The sequence below is a fragment of the Nycticebus coucang genome, chromosome 17, assembly GCF_027406575.1.
Source record: "Nycticebus coucang isolate mNycCou1 chromosome 17, mNycCou1.pri, whole genome shotgun sequence".
Classification (NCBI taxonomy): Eukaryota; Metazoa; Chordata; class Mammalia; order Primates; family Lorisidae; genus Nycticebus; species Nycticebus coucang.
This window is the reverse complement of record NC_069796.1, coordinates 51,010,019-51,028,877: the sequence shown is the minus strand read 5'-3', so window position 1 is coordinate 51,028,877 and position 18,859 is coordinate 51,010,019. Positions and strand designations below refer to the sequence as shown.

At 39.2% G+C, this 18,859-nt stretch overlaps 1 protein-coding gene across 4 annotated transcripts; it reads right to left on the bottom strand.

The window, feature by feature from the left end:
• Positions 1-1,088: 1,088 nt before the first annotated feature.
• On the bottom strand, positions 1,089-17,615 carry LOC128568830 (zinc finger protein 630-like). 4 transcript variants are annotated; one of them, XM_053566728.1, is made up of 7 exons: positions 17,497-17,608; positions 16,600-16,698; positions 15,695-15,731; positions 15,550-15,594; positions 14,659-14,785; positions 14,274-14,369; positions 1,089-2,750 (listed from the first exon to the last, which is right to left on the bottom strand). In XM_053566728.1, exons 4-7 carry the CDS (start codon positions 15,562-15,564, stop codon positions 1,795-1,797), a joined length of 1,194 nt encoding a protein of 397 aa, XP_053422703.1. In that variant the 5' UTR covers positions 15,565-15,594; positions 15,695-15,731; positions 16,600-16,698; positions 17,497-17,608; the 3' UTR covers positions 1,089-1,794. The 4 variants fall into 4 exon arrangements, with proteins under 4 accessions (XP_053422703.1, XP_053422701.1, XP_053422702.1 ...); XM_053566726.1 differs by lacking the exon at positions 15,695-15,731; XM_053566727.1 differs by lacking the exons at positions 15,695-15,731; positions 17,497-17,608 and adding an exon at positions 17,169-17,484.
• Between the last annotated feature and the right edge of the window lie 1,244 nt (positions 17,616-18,859).

Genomic DNA, 18,859 nt, shown 5'->3' with positions numbered 1-18,859 from the left:
GTTTCTTTGTCTGTCCTCATAACTACAATGGGAGCTCCAATTATATCAAGTCACAACAACAACAAAAATTATGAGCACCATACATGATCTTGTCTAATTTCTTGCAATAATCTAACAAATTAGGTGCTGTTATCACTAATTCACAAGGAGAAGATGAAGCTCAAAGCAGATCAGTATCTAGGTCTATCTAGCTCCAGAATGACAGCTCTTATACCATCTTTTGTACATTTCTTCCCTGTAATCTTAATTCTGTCAAAACTCACATTAGGAGAATGGGGTTCCACTTTTAATTCATAAACTTATTTCTATTGGTATGGCTATTCACATGGAAATTTATAGAACAGCTTAGCCCCCACCCCATCTCTGCCTATTAAATGGTATTTATTATCATGAACAATTCTCTTTGCTAAGTTTATGACATTCCTGCATTGTAAAATTCTTATGGAAAAGTATTTCTCTTACTGATTTGTTAGAATGCCAAATAGATAGAAATGGTGTGTAGGCTAGCAAGCCCTCTATCATACTGTTGGCTTATGTAGTGCTTATAATGTGTACAGTTAAGCCAATGAAGTACTCCAGGGAAACACAACAGTAGTATGTGTAGTTGTCTTTTGGACTGCTGTAACAAAATACAACAGACTCAGTGGCTTCACCAACAGAAGTTTGTATTTTCTCACAGTTCTGGAAGGTACAAGTCCACAATCAAAGTGCAGCAGGGTGAGTTTCCTCTGTGGGCTTTCTCCTTGGCTGTGGATGGCCACCTCCTTTCTGCTGCTTCACATGCTTGTCCCCCTGTGCAAACCTGACCCTGATCTCCTTGTGTGTCCTAGTCTCCAGTTCTTGTAAGGATACCAGTCAGACTGAATTAGGGCACATCTTAACAGCTTCATTTCAACTTAGATATTCTTTAGAGCCTCCATGTCCAAAGTTACATTCTGAGGTACTGGGGGTTAGGGCTAAAGCACAGAGATCAGGTGAGCAGGCAATTTAGCTCATAACATTATGCGAGCAGGAAGCGATTCACCCACCAAGAACAACGTTTTAAATTATAGTGAGTCTTATAAGATGCCATGAATATTTTCTTTTGCTTATTTAGTCTCATGTGACATCTATCTCATATTTACATACTTTATGTAAATGAGACTTAACATACCTCATCACTGATCAAGAAGCAGCAGGAGTCTTTTGTATATACCAGCAAGCGAAAGGAAAAGAATTTATGTTACACTTTGGAATTCTTATTGAACACTATAATTTTGCTTATAATTCATATTGTCTTAAGATAGAAGAAAATAGCATTATTTAATGTGGAAAATCTTGGTAGATGGCATTCTATACATACTTATTTTATATTCACAATTATTGTAGATTTACATATGCAATTCCAACATGTATATGTCTTCTGTTATGTGGCAGATAGCATAATGTAGTGCAGCCAGGGCTTAGAGTAGTAAATAGTAGCACTTATAGTAATGTTTTCATACCTTGTTGATTATCCGTAGATGGTTTTCTTTTTTTTGTTCTGACTATTCCGCTTATTTGTATTTTAAAAGCCTTTGTGGTCCACAGTGAACCCTTATCCTCTAGTAAGCAGGTATACTTTTTGTAATGTCGTCTAGAAATACTTTGGAATCATACCTGGAATATGATTTCCATAGGACATAGCTACATACTTTTGTAAATAAATTTGTAGACTTAGTAAGATTTCTCAATACATAACGAAATTTGATTTCTACTGAAGGCTTTCTGTAACTATAAATTCTAGTTGAAGGTATGCCCACATTAATTTCTCTTTCAGGGAACTTTTCCTTTATGAATCCTCTTATGCCGACAGAGGCCTGAGCTATGTCTGAAGGTTTTTCCACAGTGATTGCATTCATAGGGTTTTTCCCCTGTGTGAGTTCTGTGATGTATAATGAGGTCAGACTTCTCAGAAAAGGCTTTTTTACACTCACTACATTCATAAGGTTTCTCCCCAGTATGGATTTTCTGGTGTCTAATAAGGCATGATATTTCACTGAAAGCTCTCTCACACTTAGTGCATACATAAGGCTTCTCTCCTGTGTGTATTCTTCGGTGTACAAAGAGGTGTGACCTCACACGGAAGGCTCTCCCACATTCATCACAAGCATAGGGTTTTTCTCCGGTGTGAGTTCTCTGATGAACGTTGAGGTGTGATTTCTGGAAAAAGGCTTTTCCACATTCATTACATTCATAAGGCTTCTCTCCAGTGTGAATTCTCTGATGTTCAATGAGGTGTGACTTATGGGAGAAAGCTTTTCTACATTCAATGCACTCATAGGGTTTCTCTTGAGTATGGACTCTCAGATGTATAATGAGATTTGAGTTCTTGCTGAAGCCTTTCCCACATTCAGTACATACAAAGGGCTTTTCTCCTGTGTGAATTCTGTTATGCACAATGAGGTCTGACTTCTGGAAGAAGGCTTTCCCACATTTGTTGCATCCATTCTTTTTTGTACATTTTCCATTGCTACATCCATTCTTTTTTGCACATTTTTCATTGCCACTAAATGAATAGTTTGACTTTTTACCACAAGAGTCACCTTTTTTTAATCTTTGTTTAGAAGAAACACAGTCTGTACTCAGATGAAGTGTATTTTCAAGTGCATTACGCTTGTGGCCCTTTTTCTTGGTCACCATTCCCTGATCAATGACATTAATGTGCCTTGAAAGTGTTTCTTGGCACTCCTGGTGCCTGTCCATGTGGCCATGTACTTGCCCGACTTCTACTAGAAAGAAGCACAACAAACCATATATTGGTCAATACATCTCCTAATGAATTATGGCCCATAACCTTTTTGCCATATTATGAGATTAAATCTTTACTTTCAGGCCTAATATCCATATATAAAAGAAATAGCAAGACTAAATGGAATCTAGGCTCTGGAACTTTGTAAGAAAGAAAACCACATTTTTTTTTTTTCTAATTGTAGAAGTAGAAACAGAATCAGAACATGACAATGAATACAAATATATATATGACATTGCAAACTTGGGAGAATACTGGAGTAATTCTGAGGAATAGTAAAAAGGAGCAAAGGGCTGTGCAATATGGCTCATGCCTGTAAACCCACTGTTCTGGGAGGCTGAGGCAGGAGGATTGCTTGAGCATAGGAGCTCAAGACCAGCCTGGGTAATCTGGAGACACCCTGTCTCTACAAAAAAATAAAAAAACTTAGCTGGGCATGGTAGCTCATCCTTGTAGTCCTAGCTACTTGGGAGGCTGAGGCAGGAAGATTGCTTGAGACCAAGGTGTTCATGGTTACAGTGAGCTATGATCACGCCACTGCATGCCAGCCTATGTGACAGAGTGAGACCCTAACTCTAAAAAGAAAAGAAAAGGAACAAAGGAGGAAAGCTACTACTATAGGGTCAATGGGAGATCTCATCTAGCAGAATTAAAAATGGTTAGGGTAACAATGGTGACTAGGGCAAATGAAGGAAGGACTGGATGCAGAACAGAGAGATCTGGGCTGAACCTTCATTAATTCATTGTTGAATTGCTATAGTTTAATCTTAGTTTGTTTGTTTGCTTCTAGTGTCTTTTAGCTTTTCTCTATTCACCCACCAACATAAAACTGATTTCATAAAATCATCAATTTCATTTGCAAATAGAACACCTACCTTTGTAACCAGTGCTTGGAAATGTATTGATTTTAATTATAATTTAAAAATTATAGTATTGATTATTGTATGACTGTGAAGGCCCAGGAATTGGTATGTCTAACAAGATGATAAAATAAGTTACAGGACAAGCCAAATCAGGATTAGATTCACTACTGAATTCTGACTGCTGAGCTTATCATCTTATTTAGTAATCATTCATGGATACCACATCAATCCTGTCTATTAAATTCTGCCCCATCTTGTTCTCTTCCTAACACATATAGAAGAGGCATTGAAATTAAGTGCATGGGCTATGAATCCAGTTTACCACAATTTTAAGCCTCAGTCACTAATTAGATGATGGCCAGAGGCAAGCTACTTGATCTCTTTGGGCTTCAATTTACTCTTCTATAAAAGGGATAACGGTAGTGCCTATCTACTGAATGAAGATTGAATGAGCCAAAAGATAAAAAGCACTGATAATACTGCCTGTCACGTAACAAGTTTTTGATAATATTTAAGTGTTGTTATTAACATGTATTATTACTGATCCTCAGACAACTGTGTACTTGCCACTTTAATTATGCTTTGTATTAGGATTTCCAAACTTCTGTATACTATTGATGCAGAACCCTTAAGCCAGCGGTTCTCAACCTGTGGGTTGAGACCCCTTTATAACAATAAAAATACATTGTGGCATTAGGAAGGTTGAGAACCACTGCCTTAAGCAATAGATTTTTTTTGTTTTTTTGAGACAGAGTCCCAAGCTGTTGCCCTTGGTAGAATGCCATGGCATCATAGCTCACAGCAACCTCCAACTCTTGGGCTCAAGTGATTCTCTTGCCTCAGCCCCCCAAGTAGCTGGGACTATAGACACCTGCCACAACGCCCGGCTGTTTTTTTGTTGCAGTTGTCATTGTTTTTTAGCTAACCTGGGCCAGGTTCGAACCCTCCAGCCTTGGTGTATGTGGCCAGTACCCTACCCACTGAGCTACAGGTGTCACTCAATCAATAGATTTCTAAATTTCTATCAACCTTAGTTTTCCCCATTTTCACCTCTGACTGTACCTAACTACTGTTACACTGTACTACCTATACCCAGGTCAATAAATTCACTTCTTGGTTCAGAATTCTACAATTCTACTGAGCTTTCTGGTCCATTTCTGCAAAGAAAAAATATGAATAGATCTATATTCTGAATCCAATCTTGGTTCCCCACAGCCCTCATCACCTAACTTCTGTCCCAGTGAAGTCATTTATTGGATTTTCAAAAGGAGTAAAGCTAACTGTGGGGAAGAGAGAAAAATAACATTAGAGATACTAGATAGTTGGAGAACTTAAGAAGAATTTAAATATATTAGATAACAGAACAATTTAACATTTACTTTGTTAGGCTATTGATAAACAGTGTGTTTTAGGCAAACACATATGACAGAACAATTATGCTTTAATTATCAGAATCCTAATATGCAGTATGATTTAAGTCTGTGTTCTTAATCACTATGTAATACCTCAGTCTAATTAGCAGAAAAGTATACAAAAGCAGGGTAATTCCTTAGAATTATACAGATACTAGAATAATACAGAAAAGAATAATGTTGGCATGATTTTGGTTAATAGCAAGCAGTAGGACCAGAGAAAACAGGAAATATGGAGGACATTTTTCAAATGTTAAGAAAAAACCAAAACTAGTGAGAAATAAGCTATTGGAAGATACTTTAAGAATTTTTTTTATTTAAGGAAATGACGTGACCTAACTTAAAATTTAACAAGATCCCTCTAGCTGCTTTGTGGGAAACAGACTGTTAAAGAACAGGTTGGAAGCAGGGAGACCAGTGTGAAGCCTGCAGTGCTCATTCACACAGGAGTTTATGATGGCTTGGACTATATGGAAGCTATCGAAGTGAACAGTGGTCTATCTAGGATATATTATTGAGAACTACATGGTAAGGAGCTTGCTGTTGAGGGACTTACATAAGTCAGAGAAAGTCAGAGAATACAATACTCTCAGAGAGAAATGAGACAATCAAAAAATTTTTTAAAGTGATAAAGTACATAGGATTCATGCTTCTCCATTCTTGTGATGCTTTTGTACTCAATTTTGATATGAGGACAATTAATGACAATTAAGGTTATGGGGAGGGAAGCAGAAAGAGGGACGGAGGGAGGGGGGTGGGGCCTTGGTGTGTGTCACACTTTATGGGGGCAAGACATGATTGCAAGAGGGACTTTACCTAACAATTGCAATCAGTGTAACCTGGCTTATTGTACCCTCAATGAATCCCCAACAATAAAAAATAATAATAATAATAATAAAAGTAACTGTGAGCTAAAAAAAAAAAGTGATAAAGTAATTTAAATGAGACCACGTGAATGTGCTTTACTTAAATTCAGGTGGAGGCAAATTTTAGGAAAGATTACAATAAATGTAATGATAAATGCTAATCCTTATATGGTGTTAATTATGTGCTAGGCATGTATATAAACTCTTTTAGATCTCACTACAACCTTATAAGTTAGACCCTGCTACTATCTTCATTTTATAGATGAGAAAAATGAGGTACAAAGTTTAGTAACCTGCCCAAATTTATGTATCTATTAAGTAGTAGAGCTGAGATTTTAACCACACAGTCTGATTTAAGTCTGTGCTCTTAATCACTATGTAATACACCAGTCTAATTAGCATAAAAATATACAAAAGAAGGGTAATTCCTTAGAAATGTGTGGAGGCTTGGCTTTAGTTAATACCACAGGGAACACAGGAAGCAATATTCCTTTCTGCAGGGATTAAGGAGAGAATAGGAAGTGTGACTGTGAGAAATTACTGATCTGAAGCCTTTTCTAAGAAATAAAATAAAATAGAAGATAATTGGAATTAAAAGATTAAGGTTTCAATAAAATTAAAAAGTCTAAGAGTGGAAATATGTTTACTTGCTACTTGGGATATTAAATAATGATATTAAGTTATTTATTAGGTATAAGTATTCTTTTTTTAAAGATACTATTACCTATAACATATATAAAAATATTTTTTGATGGAATATGGTCTTGGGAATTTGCCTCCAAATTATTTGAGAAGAGAATGAGTGAATGAAACAGAGATGAAATACTGGCCTTACGTTGATAATTGTAGAAGCAGGCTAATGGGTCCCCAGGGATTTGTCATATTACTTTTTAGATTTTGGTATATGTTTGAAATCCTCTACAATGTCTGTAGTAGGTTGAATATGAGGTCTGACAATTAAGCCTGCCAACTTGCCGCATTGTGCAGCACTATACCAACAACTTGGTAAGGTTTCAGAACTCTGCTATATTGGTGTCTCACAGTTGTGTTCATGTCAACATGTGTTATCTTGCTGAATGGTGTTCAATATTGGTGGTGCATGTTTTCATGTGCCATCATGAGAATGTCAGAGCTTGAAGTAGGGCAATGAACAAATTTCTTGTTAAACTTGGCAAGAATGTAAGTGAAATCAGGGATATGTTAGTCCAAGTTTGTGGGGATAAAGCCATGAAGAAAACAGCAAGGTACAAATGGATTAAATACTTTTCTGAGGGGAGAGAAAGCATTTCTGAAGAAGAGAGGTCAAGGCGGCCAATAATGGCAGAACTGACAAAACCCCGCAAAAATTCATCAAATTGTACATCAAAATCATTGGTTGACTGTGAGAAGCATAACAGACCAAGTAAACATCAACAGAGAAACAGTTAATAAAATCTTAACTAAAGGGCGGCACCTGTGGCTCAGTCGGTAGGGCGCCGGCCCCATATACCGAGGGTGGTGGGTTCAAAACCGGCCCCGGCCAAACTGCAACCAAAAAATAGCTGGGCGTTGTGGCGGGCGCCTGTAGTCCCAGCTACTCGGGAGGCTGAGGCAAGAGAATCGCTTAAGCCCAGGAGTTGGAGGTTGCTGTGAGCTGTGTGAGGCCATGGCACTCTACCCAGGGCCATAAAGTGAGACTCTGTCTCTACAAAAAAAAAAAAAAAAAAAAAATAACTAAAACTCTTGGCATGAGAAAGGTGCACAAATGGTCCCAAAGAGCTCACTGATGAATAAAAGCAAAGGAGAGTTGAAGTATACCAAAACCTTCTGGAGAAGCAAGACGATGTTTTGAGCTATGATAATTACTGGAATATGAATGTACCAATATGACCTTGAAACAAAGTGTCAACATGCACAGTGAAAGTCAGCCAATTCTCCACAGCCCCAAAAGTTCCATCATTCCAAATCAAATCAAGATTTGATGTCGCAAACCTTTTTTGATATCATAGGGATTGTTCATTATGTATTTGTACTAACTTGAACAGTTAACAACGTTTACTATTTGAAAGTGCTGAAAAGGTAGCATGACAAAGTTAGATGAAAATGACTGAACTTTTCACCAATTCATGGCTCTTGCATCACAACAATGCACCAGCTCACATGGCACTGTCTGTGAGGGAGTTATTAGCCAGTGAACAAACAACTATATTGGAACACCCTCCCTACTCACATGATGTGGCCCCCAGTGACTTTTTTCTTCACCTTAAGATAAAGAAAATATTGTAAGGAAAACATTTTGATGACATTTAGGATATCAAGGGTAATACTACCACAGCTTTAATGGTCATTCCAGAAAAAAAGAGTTCCAAAACTGCTGTGAAGGATGGACTAGGTATTGGCATTGGTGCACAGCTTCCCAAGGAGAGTACTTCAAAGGTGATTGTAGAGATATTCAGCAATGAGGTATGGAGCACTTTTTCTAGAATGGCTCACCAAAATTAACTGTCAGACCTCACAGCCTCTACCAAATATTCATATACCCTTGTTTGGAAACAGGGTTTTTGCAGAATTAATTAGTAAATAATTTTGAGATGAAATCATCCTGGATTTAGGGTTGGTCCTAAATCCAATGACTGACGTCTTTATAAGAAGAAGAGAGCATGTAGAGGCACAGAGAAGATGGTCATATGCTGACTGAGGCAGAGAAAGGAATTACATGGGCAGATATAAGCTAAGGAACACCTGGGGCTAACAGAAACTGGAAGAGGAAAAGAGGATTCTTCCTTAGAGCTTTCATACAGAGCAGAGCCCTGCCAACTCCTTGCTTTTGAACTTCTGAACTCTGAAACTATGAGACAATTTATTTCTGTTGTTTTAAGCCACCCAGTTTCGTGGTAATTTTTAGTGACTGCTTAGGAAACTACTACAAGACCCTGTGACTATGTAAAGGTAGGGGTGGTGAGGCTACAATACTAGAAAAATAATTTTTTTTTTCTTTTTTTGAGACAGAGTCTCACTTTGTCACCCTTGGTATGCTGTGGCATCACAGCTCACAGCAACCTCAAACTCTTGGGCTTAAGTGATTCTCTTGCCTCAGCCTCCCAAGTAGCTGGAGGCACTCACCACAGTGCCCAGGTATTCTTTTGTTGTAGTTCTCATTGTTGTTAGCAGGCCAGGTTCAAACCTGCTAGCCCTGTAACCACTGAGCTATAGATGCTGAACCCAATACTAGAAAAATAAAGATTAAAAACACTCTAAATCTGGCTTAGCACCCATAGCACAGTGGTTATGGCTCTAGCCACATACACCAAGGCTGGAGGGTTCGAATCCAGCTGGGGCCAGCTAAAACAATGACAACTGCTGCAGAAAAATAGCCAGGTGTTGTGACGGGTGCTTGTAGTCCCAGCTACTTGGGAGGCTCAGGCAAGACAATCACTTAAGCGCAAGAGTTTAAGGTTGCTGTGACCCGTGATGCCACAGCACTCTACCAAGGGCAACATACTGATACTCTGTCTCATAAAACAACAACAACAACAACAACAACAACAACAACAACAACAAAAAACCCACTCTAAATCCAATCTCAAAAACATTTTCCTAAGAAACAGAAAATCTATCCTCAATTCCATACGAAATCTCAAGGGATCCCAAATCATCAAAACAATCTTGAAAAAATAACAGAGTGATTAATGGGATTACACCTGCGGTGCATCTTACAAGGGTATATGTGAATCCTAGTAAATGTGGAATGTAAAGGTCTTAGCAAAATAACTAAGAACATGCTACAAAAGCTATGTTAACTAATGTGATGAAAATGTGTCAAACGATCTATGAACCAAGTGTATGGTGCCCCACGATCATACTAATGTATACAGCTATGGTTTAATAAAAAAAAAAAAGAAAAAAAAGAAAAAATAACAGAGTGGAAGAACTGACACTTCTTGATTTCAAAACTCAGCATAAAGCTACTCCAATCAAAATGGTATGATATATATTTATTTGGCATAAATACAGACTTATAATCATAGGACCAAAATAGAGCCCAGAAATAAACTCCTGTATATATAGTTAAGTAATTTTTGAAAAGGGTGCCAAGACTATCCATTCAATGGAGAAAAGTCAGTCTTTTGAATAAAAATGCTGGAAAAACTGCATACTAATGAATGAAGTTGGGTGCTTACCTTACACCATATAAAAAAATTAACTCAAAATGGATCAAACATCTAAATGTAAGATTTAAAAATTATAAAGCACTTAAAAGAAAACATTAGGGCACACCTCTTGGGGGTGGGACACGATTATATATTATAACAAACTATAATCAGTGTAACCTAATTCTTTGTACCCTCAATCAATAAAAAAAATGAAAAAAGAAAACATTAGGGGAAACTTTATGACATTGGATTTGTTAATATTTTTTTGTATGACTCTAAAAGCATAGGCAAAAAAAGAAAAAACAGATAAAGTTTACTGTATCAAAATTAAAATCATTTTTATATCAAGAGAAACCACAAGACAGTGAAAAAGCAACTTACGGAAAGGGGGAAAATATCTGCAAATCATATACATGCATACCACAGGTTTGAGACCAGGCAAGACAGTGAATATGACGACAAGGTTAAGTCATATGAACTTACTGGTTTTCTTCTAACATGAATGTTATGTTTACACCATACTATAGTCTCTTAAGTGTGCATAAGCATTATGTCTAAACCAATTTACATGCCTTGTTTTAAAGGTACTTTATTGCCAAAAAATACTAATGATCGTCTAAGTCTTCAGCAAGTCATAATCTTTTTGCTGGTGGAAGGTCTTGATGTTGATGGCTGTTGAATGATCAGGGTGGTGGTTGCTGAAGTTTAGGGCAACTCTGGCAATTTCTTAAAATAAGACAATGATAAAGTCTGCCACGTCAAGTGACTTTTCCTTTCAAAACAGATTCCTCTGTAGCATTCAATGCTATTTGGTAGCATTTACCCACAGAACTTCTTTGAAAATCAAAGTCAATCCTCTCAACTTTGTTGTTTTATCAACTAAGTTTGAACAATATTCTAAATTTTTTGTTTTCATTTCAACAATGTTCACAGCGTCTTTACCAGGAGTTGATTCCATCTCAAGAAACCACTTCCTTTGCTCATTCATAAGAAGCAACTCCTCACCCATTCGTGTGCTATCATGAAATTGAAGCAATTCAGTCACATCTTCAGATTCCATTTCTAATTCCAGTTATCTTGCTATTTCTACCATATCTGCAGTTACTTCCTCCACTAAACTCTTGAACCCCTCAGAGTCATGCATTAAGGTTAGAATAAATATCTTACAAACTTCTAGTAATGTTGATATTTTAACCTCCTCCCATGAATCACAAATGTTCTTAATGGCATCTTGAATGGTGAATTCCTTACAAAAGGTTTTCAATTTACTTTGCCCAGACCCATCAGAGCTGTCACTATCTATGGCAGCTATAGCCTTATGGAATGCATTTCTTACATAATACGACCTAAAAGTCAAAACTCCTCCTTCATCCTTGCAGAATGGATTGATGTGTTAGAAGGAATGAAAACATTTAACTTGTTTTCAGAATGGATGATGGTTAGAAGGAATGAAAACATTTAACTTCTTGTACATCTCCATCAGGCCTCTTGAGTGATCAGGTATACTGTCAGTGAACAGCAATATTTTGTTTGTTTGTTTTTTGGAGACAGAGTTTTACTTTGTTGCCCTTGGTAGAGTGCCGTGGCATCATAGCTCACAGCAACCTCAAACTCTTGGGCTCAAGAGATTCTCTTGCCTCGGCCTCCCAAGTAGCAGGGACTACAGGCACCCACCACAATGCCTGGCTATTTTTAGAGATGAGGTATTGTCTTGCTTTGGCTCAGGCTGGTCTCAAACCTGTGAGCTCAGGCAATCCATTTTCTGTGGCCTGCCAGAGTGCTAGGATTACAGGCGTGAGCCACCATATCCAGCTGGAACACCAATATTTTGAAAGGAGTCCTTTTTTATGAGCAGCAGGTTTCAATAATGGGCTTAAAATATTCTGTATACAATGTGTTGTCATCTGTGTTTTGTTGTTCCAGTTATAAAGCAAAGGCAGAGTATATTTAGCATAGTTCTTAAGAGTCCTCAGACTTTCAGAAGTTCTGGCTTCAACTTGAAGTCACCAGCTATATTATATATATATATATAATATATATATATATAACAAGAATCAGCCTGTTCTCTGAACCCAGGCATTGACTTTTCCTCTCTAGTAATGAAAGTCCTAGATGGCATCTTCTTCCTAGAGAAGGCCATTTTGTCTACAATAAAAATATGTTGTTTAAATGTAGCCACTTACATCAATGATTTTCTGTAGGTCTTCTAGATTACTTGTTGCAACTTCTAGATTAGCATTTGCTACTTCACCTTGCAAGTTAGGCAGACAGCTTCTTTTTTTTTTCTTTTTTTGCAGTTTTTGGTCGGGGCTGGGTTTGAACCCGCCACCTCTGGCATATGGGGCTGGTGCCCTACTCTGAGTCACAGGCGCCACTCCTGACAGCTTCTTTTTCTAAACTTCATGAACCAATCTCTTTTACTTTCTAATTTTTCCTCATCAGCTTCCTCATTTCTCTCAGCCTTCATAGGATTCAATATAGTTAGGACCTTTTTTTGGATTAGGCTCTGGCTTACAGGAATGTTGTGGCTAGTCTGATCTTCTCTCTCAACATTTTTTTTTGTTTGTTTTTTTGAGACAGAATCTCACTATGTCACACTCAGCAGATTGCCATGGGTAGAGTGCTGTGGTACCACAGCTCATAGTAACCTCAAACTCTTGGGCTTAAGCGATTCTCTTGCCTCAGCCTCCCAAGTAGCTGGGACTACAGGCAGCCACCACAACACCCGGCTATTTTTTCATTGTTGTTGCTGTAGTTATCATTGTTTGGCAGGCCTGGGCCGGGTTCAAACCCACCAGCCTTGGTGAATGTGGCTGGCAACCTAGCCGCTGAGCTACAGGTGCCAAGCCTCAACCTTTTTCTTATCAGCAGTAAGGGTATTTCACTTTCTCATCATTTTGTATGTGGACTGGAAAACATTTTTAATTTTCTTCAAGAACTTTTGCTTTGCATCTTTAACTTGACTGGTGTAAGAGGTCTGGCTTTGGCTTATGTTGGCTTTTGATATGCCTTCCTCTCTAAGCTTAGTCATTTCTAGCTTTTGATATAAAGTGAAAGACATGCAACTCTTATTTCACTTGAACACTGAAAATTAACTGGCCTAATTTTTTTTTTAAGAGACAGAGTCTTACTTTGTTGCCCATAGTAGAATGCTGTGGCGTCACAGCTCACAGCCTTGGGCTTAGGCAATTCTTCTGCCTCAGCTTCCCGAGTAGCTGGGACTACAGATGCCCACCACAATACCCGGCTATTTTTGTTGTTGTTCTTGTTGCAGTTTGGCTGGGGCAGGGTTCGAACCCACCACTCTCAGTATATGGGGCCAGCGTCCTACTCACTGAGCCACAGGCGCTGCCCTAACTGGCCTAATTTTAACACCGTTGTGTCTCATGTTATAGGAGCGTTGTGGCAGGCACCTGAAGTCCCAGCTACTAGGGAGGCTGAGGCAAGAGAATTGCTTAAGCCCAAGAGTTTGAGGTTGCTGTGAGCTGTGATGCGATGGCACTCTACCAAGAGTGACAAAACAAAACTCTGTCTCCAAGACAAAAAAAAAAGAGCAAAAATATTGCTGTTTGTTGACAAGGGAAGGCTACTTACAAATGGTTAAAATGGTAAATTTTATGCTACATACATTTTCACCACAATTATAGAAGAATGAAAGAGAAAAAAATCCCATCAAAGTCCTAAATGAAATTGATCAGAGTCATGGGCAGAATATAGCTGAAGGGGAAAATGCTCTCTACAAGCCATGCAAAGAGCACTGACACAGAAAGATGATACATGAAAATGGTGCTCAGATGCATAAGAAGCTTACATCAGATGTCCACAATTATTTCCAAAGGTCTAAGGCCTATAAGAGAATCCTATAGCATTTTTCTCAAAAAATGCCAATCTTCACTGACCAACTGTGATCTTACTTTGACTCACCTCCATCCATGCCACTTTTTTTTTTTTTTTTTTTAGACAGTCTCTCACTCTGTTGCCCTCGGTAGCAACCACAGCTCACAGCAACCTCAAACTCTTGGTGAGCTTAAGCAATTCTCTTGCCTCAGCCTCCCAAGTAGCTGGGACTACAGTTGCCCGCCACAATGCCTGGCTATTTTTGGTTGCAGTTGTCATTGTTGTTTAGCAGGGGACTGGGTTTGAACCCACCAGCCCTGGTGTATCTAGCCAGCGCCCTACCACTGAGTGATGGGCACTGAGCCATCCATGCCACTCTTTACCTAACTCACCTGGATTGCTCCACCTTGAGGTTTCTTTCTCTGTTATCCATGGCTCTTCTCCTTGTTCCAACTTGTGGATTACAGCAGGCTTCGTGGTTTGACATCCTGTCAATGGGAAATAATATGGGATTTGGGTCTAGTTCCTTGGGTTTCAATCCTTTGAATTGTGCACTTCATCAGAGACTGCCTGATGAAGGTGCCCATTTAGACCTAAAACAGAAAGGTCTTTAAACAGACCCCCAAAAGTCAGACTTCCCAAAAGATTGTTGATCTTAATCTCCTGAGAGTCACATACTTACACCTATGAAAGTATTTCAAAGGGTTGGCAATTTGGAGTGAATGAGAAAAGCAGTCAACCAGCACATGCCAATCAATACTTGGAAATGGTCCTCACCCACAGAGATGAGGTTGATGTAGTTCTCCAGCATCACATCCCTATACAGGTCCCTCTGGGGAGAGTCCAAACACTGCCATTCCTCCCGGGTAAAATCCACCGCCACATCCTTGAAGGATACTGGTCCCTGTAACAACATATTCCTTGTCCAACTAAAGTGATCAGTATTGCATTATACTGGGGAAGAGGACCTACCAATCCTGGCAACTTATTCTAAGAATATTTATCATTAAGGAAAAGGGAGTTGAGTAGGCACTGAAATTTAGCTCCATTTTATTTTGGGTGACATTACACCAAGTTGGTCTCATTCTGCCTCTTGAGCATGTGCTAAATTAAACATGATGCTCATTTGTCTAGTTTTATGTTCTATTTTATGGCTGACATAAAACTGTATTTGAAATGCTTTATACTTATTCATCAGGCCATTCATTTATTAAGTCATTACACAAACATTTACTGAGCATCCCCTGCAAGTCCAAAACTGACTGTCCTAGATGCAAATGATCAAATATTGGAAACTGATTCAATCTGCCAAAGCATAGAAATGATGCTCTGTCTGTACTGAAAGTTATTTAATAAGAAACAAGCACTGTTTAAACTATTGATAAGGATTTTGTTTTCAATAAAGAAAACACTTTAATTCTTAAGGTTTCTAATGTTTTAAGCTACAGTTGATGAAATGTTTGTTTTATTCTTTTTCATTTCCCTATACATATATAACCAACAGTAAGAGAGTAATGTTTCAACAAAAAAATTTAAGGTCAGGGAACAACTTTAACCAATGGAAAAATCCCACTGATTGTGAAGATTGCTTTGTATGATTTCAACTTGCATGGTCATTTTTATAGTCCTGTATTAGTGAAGCTGTATAAAAAAAACATACAAACTCACCTGTGACTTGGTCATTTTCTGTGGCACTGGGGTGAAAGCAGGTATCTAAGAAGACAGAGGTAGGGTAAGAGATAGAGCCATGAGGACCTTGATCCCAGAATCACTGGCCTAACAAACCTCTACATAGTAAGGGGGATCAAGATACCTTGAGGGAAGATGTCCCTTGGGCCCTCCATTATTCACTGTAAGAAAATTACAGATTTGCACTAAGATTTTAGCTAAAAGGGTATCTGTCACAGCACTTTTTAATATAAAGAAAAGTTGTAATCAAATTAAAAAACTGGTTAAAAACATAGACTCTATGCCCCAAAGATAAACTTGCAGTCATCAAATAAGATTTTTATGGTTATGTAAATGGTAGCTGAGAATATGCTCTTCTCTGACCCTTCAGTCATACCTTCTGTAGACTCTAACCAGGGCCAAAACAGGCAGAGATAGGCTAGAGTCTGAAGGTAGTTATGTACCAGCACTGTTTTTTTAGTGGGACTCAGGGACTGGGCAGACACATCAACAAACCCTGGAAAACATAACATCCACAAGGTAAAATTCATTCCACAGTGTCTCTGAAATCTTCCACAGGGGAGATGAGGTGCTGGTCTCTAAGATTTAAGTTGCAGAGAGCAAATGCTATGTTTTCAGGTTGGGAGAAGGCAAACATTTGGGTTTGAATTTACCTACTGGCTGTTTGACCTTGAGCAAGTCATTTCACATTTCTGAGCCTCAGTAATATTGGAAATAATACCTGTATTATACCAGGGGCCTTTTAGTTTTTATTTTTTACATTAAGATTATTTTACAAAACTATCTAGTGTTAATTTATGTTTGTGTATGTCCACGTTGGTTCTTCCCTTTGTTCAGCACATTCTTTCACTATTTCTTTCAAGTTTTGTTTAAATGTCACCAAGGAGGCCTCCCTCTGTCTACTTAATTTAAATTTAACCCCTCCCCCATCTCCTTCATCCTGATCTACTTTTTCTTGGTGTATAACACAATTATCTTCTAACATATTATATAGTCTATTTATTATGCGTATTGATTGCATCTACTTACTAAAACAAAAATTTCAGGAAGGCAGGATTTTTGTCTGATTCAGTGTTCTTTTCCCAGCACTGGAACTGTGCCTGGCTCAGAGATGCTCAATAATAGTAACTGGAAAAAAAAATACTATATAGCTGCAGCAAGTTTGGTAAAACAATCCTTGTTAGGTGAATACACATATCATCTGTTAGAGAATTTTATGTGTTTTAAATGATGCTCATATAAAAGTACATACTGCGAGATTCCATAGACGATGTTCTACATAATGAGAAAAGTAACCTCTAGAGAAAGAAACTGAAAAACTGTTTACTGGGTAGGTGGAGGGTGGTGTTGATAGGAAAGGGGTAGAACTTCATAGCGGACTGAAAGGTTACATATTTTCATGAAGGTGGTAGCTACACGGGTGTATACAACAAAATTGTATGCTTTTATTTCCTGTAAATGCTGTCTATCTCATTTTATGTAAACGATACTCTAAGTTTTAGACAGAACCCTGGTAAATAAAGATATCTGACTCGCTAGATTTCACGACCCATACTCATTAACAGGTTGCAGTCCATTGTTGAAAAACATTTACTTACAGTTATGGTCAGACACCTCTGGAAAAGCAGGTAGTACTCTACCTGAACATTCAGAGCTTCGGTAAAGCATCGGGAGTACGCACCTCCCCGGTCCCTTCAGCACGCATGCGCACAGCCACCGTTGGCTGCGCTTCGGGACGCGGCACCTGCAGTGCCGGCGTACTGCGTCAGGTCTCCAGACCCGCAGAAACGCAGACCCGGGAACCTGCCGAAGCACAACTGCCCCGGGCTCACAGACCAAGCTGGGGTGAAGGCCCCTCCAGCTGTTAACACCCGCGGTCCACCGCCTACCCCAAAGTCCCGCTGAACCCTATTGTTCTTTCCCCACCTCGTCCGAGCCCGCGTCCTCTTCCTCTGCTTGCCGCATCCCCAGCTCACGCCAGTCCAGCCAGACCGAGGGCACAGCCCCTCGGGACTCACCCCCGCCCCCAGGCAGCGCGGCGGGGCGGGGGGAGCACACATGCGCAGAAGAGGGCTCCGCCTGCGGGGCTCGCCGGAGCGCGGTCCCCCTCGGAGCGCAAACTACACCTTCCAGGATGCCCGCGCTCCGCTGTTGCACATGCGCGTCCTCAGGCCAGGTCCGTGGGTCTTCCCCGCGCTTTCTAATTCCAGTACTGCGTTCCCCTCGTCAGTCCCCCACCCCTTACGAAAAGATACCCAGAATGAGTGATGCACAGGCACCCCGCACGCAGACCCATCCCATTTCAAGAAGTATTGCGAGCGGGATCACATTTCAGTAAAGGTTTATATACTGAATTCCGAATTTGAGCTTGAGCCCAAAGCCTTTTGGCTATCAATTCTTGCGTTTGATCCTACCACTTCTCAGAGTGGATCTGTGAGTATAAAGTTATGACCAAAGGGGAAATACATCCCAGAGATTTAATTAAAATGCCTGCAAATTAAAGCTAACAATACTTTAAATTAGTATTCTTCGATCAAGTAGGATCATTCCTAAGAACACACATTTAAATTTATACTGATTCCACAAATGTCAACACCAATAACCAGCCCATTAGGGTTAATATTAAAAAACAAAACAAAAGCAGAGAGTTTTCCTCCACAGGACGTTTTAATACTGTAAAGATGATATTACTTGAAATTGATCAATACCCAATCAGCAAAGTTTCTATAGTATGGGAAATCTGGTTGTTGGGGGGGAAATATATAATCACCCTTCGTGTTATGTAAGTTTCCATATGGCATGTTAAAAAAAAAAAAAAAAAAGGAAGGCCGTGCGCAGTGGCTCACACCTGTAATCAATCCTAACACTCTGGGAGGCCCAGGCGAGTGGATTGCCTGAGCTCACAGGTTTGAGACCAGCCTGAGCCATAGCGAGATCTCGTCTCTAAAACTAGCCAGTGTTGTGGCAGGTGCCTGTAGCCCCAGCTACTTGGGAGGTAAAGGTAAGAGAATCACTTAAGCCCAAGAGTTTGAGGTTGCTGTGAGCTGTGACGTGAGAGCACTCTACCTAGGACAGCAAAGTGAGGCTCTGACTCAAAAAAATAAAAAAAAAAAAGTAAAAAAGAATTACACAACATTTAATATTGTGTAATAAAGAATTTGGCTAGCTTTTGTCTCCATTTCCTAGCGAGTAACCTCTAAATCTTTGGAATTTCCCCAGTGATAGGAGTATTTTTGCTAATCAGGATGGGTTCTAGTGGTTTATGCTAACCAGACGGAGGACCCCCTAG